The sequence below is a fragment of the Schistocerca cancellata genome, chromosome 7 (genome assembly GCF_023864275.1).
Source record: "Schistocerca cancellata isolate TAMUIC-IGC-003103 chromosome 7, iqSchCanc2.1, whole genome shotgun sequence".
Taxonomy (NCBI): domain Eukaryota; kingdom Metazoa; phylum Arthropoda; class Insecta; order Orthoptera; family Acrididae; genus Schistocerca; species Schistocerca cancellata.
Genome location: NC_064632.1, coordinates 502,079,668 through 502,089,257, shown reverse-complemented (window position 1 = coordinate 502,089,257; position 9,590 = coordinate 502,079,668). Strand labels below are relative to the sequence as shown.

At 42.7% G+C, this 9,590-nt stretch overlaps 1 protein-coding gene across 1 annotated transcript in view; it reads right to left on the bottom strand.

The window, feature by feature from the left end:
- The window catches only part of LOC126092859 (uncharacterized), a 31,665-nt gene that overhangs the window by 563 nt on the left and 21,512 nt on the right, over nucleotides 1–9,590 (bottom strand). The window contains exon 3 of the mRNA XM_049908589.1: nucleotides 1,959–2,226. Coding sequence (XP_049764546.1) covers nucleotides 1,959–2,226 — 268 coding nt within the window. The remainder of the gene's footprint in view (nucleotides 1–1,958; nucleotides 2,227–9,590) is intronic.

The window sequence follows — 9,590 nt, the reverse complement described above, 5'->3', positions numbered from 1 at the left end:
TTACTAGCTTATTCTGTTACTACATGTAACATATACCGGTGTCCCTTCCGTTTAGTTGTTAATTTTTACCTTTGTTCCTCATAAGATGAAAATGGTTTCTCTTCTAAAGGCACAGTTTAATGTCGAAGTCGACAACTTTCTTAACTTGCATGTTCAGGAATTTATTCATATGTTTCTCCTGGAACTGTTCGTGACCGTGGTTTAAACCAGGTTGAAATATAAATTTGTTTTGCGCTTTAAGAGCCCAAATAATAAAATATGGCTTAAACGTTTCCAGCAAACTGCAGACATTCAGATTCACTTCCAACAAAAATGGTAAAGTAAGTACTTACTTAAACTCTGTCAAAAATCCTCCTTTTGAAACAGTGTGAGTGGAGATTTTTGTTTTATAGTATAAGTTCAAATAAACAGAATTCACTGTAAGTTACCATATAGTAACGAATTACCGTTTTGAAAAGGGGAATGAGTTCAGATTGATGAATGAAGGAATGAATTCTGCGTAATATTTGCCAGAAGGTCAGTTTCGAGAACAGTTAATATAGCTAAGTATCGTGGTTCACAAGTTTAGTATCTTTGTTGGTGGTGTTTCTGTTGTGTTGGCAGAAGAGCCAACACCGTGTTACGAATGGAGGCCGAAATCCACGCGTTTTAGATCACGCAGCTGGCGTGAGGAGGGAAGAACTATACTGACGTGAGGTCTGGAACATGACAAGGAATGAGAATTCAGAAAGCGGACGTAATTAGTTTGATACTTAACTTTAATCCATTAATGATGAACGTCGCTCTTGACGGTAGATGGTTCAGAAAGTAATTATAGTAACTGAATATGGCACCTTGTTAGGTCGTAGCAAATGACGTAGCTGAAGGCTATGCTAAACTGTCGTCTCAGAAAATGAGAGCGTATGTAGTCAGTGAACCATCGCTAGCAAAGTCGGCTGTACCACTGGGGCGAGTGCTAGGGAGTCTCACTAGACTGGACCTGCCGTGTGGCGGCGCTCGGTCTGCAATCACTGATAGTGGCGACACGCGGGTCCGACGTATACTAACGGACCGCGGCCGATTTAAAGGCTGCTACCTAGCAAGTGTGATGTCTGGCGGTGACACCACAGTTTCAGATGTACTCACGTTGTTACAGAGCTAACAAGGTTCATTATCATTTGACTTTCACCTCAATACTATTTACATTTTTTCACATTTATGGGGCTCATTGCAGGAAAAAGCTTGTGAGTATTGCCACTGACACCTAAACTAACGTGGTGTTAAAACTTCCTGGCAGATTAAAACTGTGTGCCCGACCGAGACTCGAACTCGGAACCTTTGCCTTTCGCGGGCAAGTGCTCTACCAGCTGAGCTACCGAAGCACGACTCACGCCCGGTACTCACAGCTTTACTTCTGCCAGTACCTCGTCTCCTACCTTCCAAACTTTACAGAAGCTCTCCTGCGAACCTTGCAGAACTAGCACTCCTGAAAGAAAGGATATTGCGGAGACATGGCTTAGCCACAGCCTGGGGGATGTTTACATTCTGGTAACGTGGTGTTATTGCCTACGGTGGAAAATGCGTGGATCAGCAGTTTTGTCTGTTCGTAAAGAAAGAAGTTCTCTCCAAATAGACATTTTACAAGTAATAAATTCTGAATTAACAATAGTTTTTGACAAACGATAACGCGTATTGTGTAAATCATGTCCTGATGTATACTTACACGACAATTAGTTGATGGTGCTGGATGCTCTTTACTAAGAGCCAGTACATTTCGTCATGAGCACTTTTTCCTTGTTTGGAGTATCTTGAAGTGAAGTCGGATATAGAAGTACTGACCAAGCCAGCTTCAGTTCTGGTAGAATTTGGGACGATTATCGACTCGTCTCTAGATGCAGTATCTTGGTCCGTTCTAGCGAACGTGGATGAAGTGGTCATCGACTGTAGACTAGTTACATAGGTAGTTGCCTTTCTCATACTCTGAATGTTGCTGTTGAGGACGTGTATCTCGGCCGTGACGCTTATGATGAGAGTGACGAAGACGACGTCGATGAAGAGAGAGAGCTGCACGCCGCTTACTATCATCGAGGACTCCAGCGTCCAGAGGAACCCGTAGTTTGATGGATCGCTCTGGTTGAAAGGCAGCCAAACAGGCAGCGGCAGCTGGGGCTCTTGATCCGCGCTGCTCAGTGCATGGCTGATCAGCGGGTCAAGGCACCAGAATGTCAAGTGCATCTCCGCCGGCACCTGCACACATAACAACCTCCAATCAGATAACTGGCTCTGAAGAGGAATCATGGCAGTAGTGGCATTTGGTGACCTGCTGTGAGCTGACGAGTCCCTGGCTCTTCGACCAGTCCAGGTTCCACCTCCTTCGTCAACTGAACACAGCACAACCTGAAATCGCGCACCTAGCCCTGGCTGAATGTCATCCACTGTTGCAGGGGCAGCTGCCGCCCGTGCTCTACCCTGCCTTTCCCTCTTTAGCAGAGAGACACTTTTGTCACCGTAGTCATCTACATATTGCTCAACCTCAAATCACAGGGATAGATCTGGTTGATGAGTAGCCAAATCATCAGTGGATGTTGGCGGATTGGCGCTCAGAACCTCACTAATCAATGAACCAAGGCAGCAGAAGGACAAGTGCATCACTGCCTTGATCTACCCGTAGCCCAATTTCGAATCATAGTCGCCAGCATTCACTAACCACACTGACGCGCCAAAGCATCCTGGTCACAACCCAGGGCAAGATTAAATGGCGCCTGCTGGCTGTGAGGAAAGCATATAACCAGAGCAGAGACAGATGGAGAGTCATTCCAGTGACGATACTGGTCTAAAATGGGTAAATACACCGAATTACGTGACTCTGACGAAGGTCACACTGTGAAGGCCCGGTGGATGGGAACGAGCAACTCGGGAACGCCAAAGATGGTCGGCTGATCGCATACTACTACCATTAACACGTGTGACAAGTGCTTGAAGGACGCCGAAACCGCGAGTAGGCGACAAGGTGTTGGACGCATTATTGCTGAACAGGAAATCGGATGCCCGGACACTCCATACGGCAGGATACAACGATGATTTCAAATCTGTGACACCACCTGTTGTGTAAGAATGCCTATTTGGTTCTGTAGATAATGAGCAGCTCAAATGGTGGAGTACGGATTGCCATATTGAACTAATGACATGTCATTAATATTTGATCTTTATACCATGATAATTGGAATGAAACCGAAGCCGGCTAGTTACATTACAGGACATAAGTAACAGCTGTTTGGACTTGCCCTCAAAAACATGTTAAAGGAGGATAGGTGGCGACAGCGTAAAATGCCATTGCAGGACAAGTGTTTTGGAGCAGGTTATTCAAATCACATTGTTGAATATGGGGCTCCACAGTATATGACCCCTTATTTTTTCCGTGTTCTCTAAACTATAGTGTCAGTTACGATTTCCGTAAGCTCCCGATCATTGAGAGTGGATTATGGCTCAGTGTAAACGAGTTGCCTCGTTGGAAGGTCATGTCTGGATAAAGTGTCACCCAGGCGAGCGGCTGCAATATTGTGGTGTAGGGGACATTCACTTGGGTTTCTATAGGACCTGCGGGAACCGAAGGCAGTAAGACACCTGTGGATTATGTGAACATTATCGCGAACCCTCTGCATTCCTTCACGCTTGATACCTCTCTCGACGGGCGAGGTCATCTTCCAGCAGGATAGCTCTCCATGTTACAAGGCCAGAATCGTGCTACAGTGGTTACAGCGGTTTTAGAGCACGAAAGTGAACTCATCTTCCTGTCTTGCCCACTGCTATCAACCAGATGCAACACAGCCAGTACCGTGTTCATGAAGTATCTGGCAGTAATTTGTGGGCATTGCATGACTTTTGCGTAGACATCCGATGTCGCATACCTCCAGGAACCTATAAATGACTTGTCGAGATTACTCAACGCAGAACCGCTTACGCAGTGCGTTCCAGGTAAACTCATATTCCTGTCTTGCCCACTGCAACCAGATGCAACACAGCCAGTACCGTGTTCATAAAGTATCTTTCGGCACATCATTTTTCCCCTTTTTTTGGGTCATCTGTCTTCTGATTGGTTTGATGCGACCCACCACAAATTCGTCTCCTGTGCCAACCTCTTCATCTCAGAGTAGCACTTGCAAACTACATCCTCAATTATTTGCTGGATGTATTCCAATATTTGTCTTCCTGTACAGTTTTTGCTCTCTACAGCTCTCTCTAGTACCATGGAAATCATTCTCTGATGTCTTATATACTATCATCCTGTCCCTTCTCCTTGTCAGTGTTTTCCATGTATCCTTTTTCTCTCCGACTCTGCGCAGAACTTCCTCATTCCTTACCTTATCAGTCTATTTAATTTTCAATAATCTTTTTTAACACAAATCTCAAATTATTCGATTCCCTTCTGTTCACGTTTTCCCACAGTCCATGTTTCAGTACCATACAATTCTATACTCCAGACGTACTTTCTCAGAAATTTCTTCCTTAAAGTAAGGCCTATGTTTCATACTAGTATACGTTTCTTGGCCTGGAATACCCTCTGTGCCAGTCATAGTCTGCTTCTGATGTCCTCCTTACTTCGTCCGTCATTGGCTATTTTACAGCCTATGTAGAGGGATGTAGCAGAATTCCTTAAATCCTGATGTTAGGTTCCTCACTGTTCTCATGGCTGCTACGTCTCATTATTTTCGTCTTTCTTCGATTTACTCTCAATCCCTATTCTCTACTCATTAGATTGTTCATTCCATTCAGCATATCATGTAATTCTTCTTCAGTTTCACTCAGGATAGCAATGTCATCAGCGAATCTTATCATTGATATCCTTTCACCTTGAATTTTAATTTCACTTCCAAACCTTTCTTTTATTTCCATAATTGCATCTTCGATGAACAGATTGAACAGTAGGACGAAAGACTACACCCCTGCCTTACACCCTTTTAACCCGAGCATTTCGTTCTTGGACGTCCGCTCTTATTATTCCCTCTCGACTCTTGTGCATATCGTATATTATCTGTCTCTACCTATAGCTTAGTCCTATTTTTCTCAGAATTTAGAACATCTTGCACTATTTCACATTGTCGAACGCTTTTTCCAGGTCTACAAATTCTATGAACATGTCTTGATATTTCTTTAGCCTTGCTTCCATTATCAACAGCAACGTCAGAATTGCCTCTCTCTCGTGCCTTTACGTTTTCTAAAGCCAGATGTATCGTCATCTAGCACATTATATACTGTATAATTCATTATATGTCTGGTGACTTTCCCATGCGTACTGAACTTTACTAATGAATCTGTGGTTTGGAGTTAGCGTCTTCGACTAGTCATCAAGATTGGAAGAAGCTGCCAAGTTGATCATCTGTGGCAAAACATTGAAACACAGATGGTGTACTTCGCGGCTTCGCTGCATCACTACACAATGGCTTGGAAGGTAGAAATTATGCCGTCGTGATGTGCAGTTTTGAGAAGATGTTACAACTCAGATGGGACCATGGTTTTAAGCTTTATTATGGCCACAGGCTGTATGGAATTGATAATAAAGAAATTCATAGCTAGAGTGGTACCAAGAGTAATGAATGTATAAAAGTTTCTCGGTGTTCCGGTCAGAGACTTCCGAAGATATGCACTCTTAGTGTCGTATGTAGTCTCTCATCTGCTAACTGACTTGGACTGGCCTATTGTTGGTGGAGCAGTGGCGCCTGGAGTGGAATTTGAAATCGAAAAAGAGGGAGTACAATATCCTCCATGCTCCTCTGCTTCTGGGCTGGAAATATGGACCGGAGGGGGGGGGGGGGGGGGGGAGAACGAAAACTGCTCTCAGCACTTTGGAAATCAAGCTTTTTCATTTTCTTTCTTCGTCAACGTTCCATTTATACTTTCAGGCTCCAAGTGCTCCTGAGATTATAGCTACTGTCTCCGTAAAACTGAAAAACTGAATAGTGCTCAACAAACGTGGGGCACGATCTTCATGTCTACAAAGGTAGTCTTAAATCCTTTGTTAAGGTTATGTTCCGATATTGCTACTTTCTTGTCTGAGCTTGATATGATGTTCAGTACAAGAGGATGAGCCCCACAACACAGAAACCAACCCATAAGTTATCCTGTGCACACAAAGCAACAACTTCACAGGAAAACAGCATTTTCACAAGGCTGATTTAAAGTGACCTTCACTGCTCCCACTGGCAATCAGCCAAATGAAGTCTGGTATTGTCGGCTCCTACTGTGTCGCCACTACCGCTACGCAGAGCAACCCTGTCAGTTCTCCAGAAGGCGCTCTCTCCTGACGTGAGCGTTTCGTCTATACGAAAGAAAAACATAATTCCGGACTAATTACAGTTGAGACCTGATTTATTACATGCTTACAGACACGTGTACCACATATGAATTGCATAGCGTTTTACACATTTTTATAGGCAGTAGTGGCTTTAAACGTCTGTATTCCTTTTCGCTTGTTCATTTGCTGATTTTTAAAGTGTTACCCGCTCGTCAGATTCTATGTCTCATACATTATGCAGGGATTTACACTGAACTTTGTCTTTTTTCCTGTTTGGTACTCTTCTGCTTTCAGGTTCTTCAGGTCCACCTCCTTAATTTCCTACCTTTCTGCAGTTTCTTCAACATCCTCTGCAACTACTAACTAATGAATTGTGGTCAGAGTCCACAACTGCCTCCGTAAATACTCGTATTATACAGTTTAAAATCTCCTTTGGAAATCTCTATCTTACTACTATGTAACATTTTTGAAATATTCCTACCTCCAGGTCCGCGTATACAATCTCCTTTCATGATTATGAAACCAACTATTAACTGTGACTAAATCACGCTCTGTGCAAAATTCTACCACCTGGTCTTCTGCTACTGTTACTTGCTTCCTTTTCCTCCTGTCGAATTCCAGTCCCCAATAACCCTTGAATTTTCAATCAAAAATGTTAAAATGTGTGTGAATTCCTAAGGGACCAAACTGCTGAGGTTATCGGTCCCTAGACTTACACACTACTTGAACTAACTTATCCTAAGAACAACACACACACCCATGCCCGAGGGAGGACTCGATCCTCCGGCGGGTGGGTCCGCGCAATCCATGACATGGCGCCTTGAACCGATCGGCAATTTTCGTCTCCCTTAATAATTTATCTCAACAGACATTCTTTGAATATTTTCACCATGAGCAGACCAAGGTGGCATATAACGGGTACTGCCGTCATGGGTGCTGTCTTCGTGTCTGTCTAGGATACTATAATGCGTTCGCTATGCTGCTCATGGAAAGTTACCCGCTTTCCTATTTTCTAATCCGTCATTAGGCGTAGTCCTACATTACCCCTGTTTGATTGGGTATTTATGGCGTTGTTCCATATGACCAGAAGTTCTGTTCTCCCCACTGTGGGACTTCACTAAGTCCTACTATATACAATTTCAACCTATGCATTTTTCATTTTGAATTCTCTTGCTTACCAACCCGATTAAAGGATGTAACATTGCACGATCCAACCAGTAAAATGAACGTTACGTTTTTCCTGACGCGTGAAGAGCCAGTTAATACGTGACGCTCTCTATCGGAGTTACATCGCAGCTCGCTTTCCGAAGGAGTTTCCAAAGCGTGAGTTAAAGCCTGACGTTCTCGAGTTGCAGCAAGACTCACCTCTGACGATCTTCACTGGGTTCCTAAGATGGCATATCCTCAGTCTTTCAGTCGTTCTCGTGAGTTCAGAAAGATTCGATTGTTTTCAAAGCATTCTCATTCGTAAAGAAGCGAAATCAAAGTGTAATTAGTAAGCACCCAAATCACAAAACAAACTCAATAAACTTGTTTTAATTAACCAAGAAGTGAAATATATATAAAACCCATTGAAAGAAGGAAAAGAATTTCGTTAAAATTTTAATAAATGCGTGTGAATTCCAAAGGGACCAAACTGCTGAGGTCATCGGTCCCTAGACTTACACACTACTTAAACTAACTTAAACTAACTTATGCTGAGAACAACACACACATACCCATGCCCGAGGGAGCACTTTAACCTCCGGCGGGAGGGCCGCCAAAGGTTTTAATACATAAAAAGAAATCAGTAAATACATATAGCCTAGTAAATTTAATTATAGTTTTTATTCGTAAAAAATAAATACTGTGGCACCTAATTCTGTCACTGACGTAAACTACAGAAAGTACTTAAGTCGTTGAAATAAAAAAAGGAATGAAACAGCGTCATCTATTGGTTCTTTGGTGTACTGCGAAACTAAGACCTTCGTTATTGCTTCTTTGGTATACTACACCATGATGACCGTGTCACTGAGTTATACATCCGAACCACGAAATTGCGCGGACTACCAAAACTTTAAGTTCAAATCTCTCCTTTTCCGTAATCTAATTTGATGAAATGAAGCGTATATGATGTCACAACCTACGCTAAAGTTACCTGTGAAAAGCTCATGAGGATTCATGTAGTAGATAGGGAGAGTCCGTGTGTTACCACCTTATTATTTTTCTGTTTAATCATAGCGAAATCTGTTTTGTGCTGGTGTCGAAAATATGAGCTGTTACAACCTAATGATTTTGGGTTTCTCCAGAGGCAGGTTGAACTTCATATCCATCTAATGCAGAGCTTTCTTTCTGTGAAGATGATCGCTACGACCGAAGCCGGTAGAAAATAAAAAATAAATTTGTTGTTGTTGTTGTATTCAGTCCTGAGACTGGTTTGATGCAGCTCTCCATCCTACTCTATCCTGTGCAAACTTCTTCATCTCCCAGTACTTACTGCAACCTACATCCTTCTGAATCTGCTTAGTGTATTCATCCCTTGGTCTCCCTCTACGATTTTTACCCTCCACACTGCCCTCCAACGCTAAATTTGTGATCCCTTGATGCCTCAGAACATGTCCTACCAACCGGTCCCTTTTTCTAGTCAAGTTGTGCCACAAACTCCTCTTCTCCCCAATTCTATTCAATACTTCCTCATTAGTTATGTGATCTACCCATCTAATCTTCAGCATTCTTCTGTAGTACCACATTTCGAAAGCTTCTGTTCTCTTCTTGGCCAAACTATTTATCGTCCCTGTTTCACTTCCATACATGGCTACACTCCATACAAATACTTTCAGAAACGACTTCCTGACACTTAAATCTATACTCGATGTTAACAAATTTCTCTTCTTCAGAAACGCTTTCCTTGCCATTGCCAGTCTACATTTTATATCCTCTCTACTTCGACCATCATCAGTTAATTTGCTCTCCAAATAGCAAAACTCCTAATCTAATTTCCTCAGCATCACCCGACTTAATTCGACTACATTCCATTATCCTCGTTTTGCTTTTGTTGATGTTCATCTTATATCCTCCTTTCAAAACACTGTCCATTCCGTTCAACTGCTCTTCCAAGTCCTTTGCTGTCTCTGACAGAATTACAATGTCATCGGCGAACCTCAACGTTTTTATTTCTTCTCCATGGACTTTAATACCTACTCCGAATTTTTCTTTTGTTTCCTTTACTGCTTGCTCAATATACAGATTGAATAACATCAGGGAGAGGCTACAGCACTGTCTCACTCCCTTTCGAACCACTGCTTCCCTTTAATGCCCCTCGACTCTTATAACAACCATC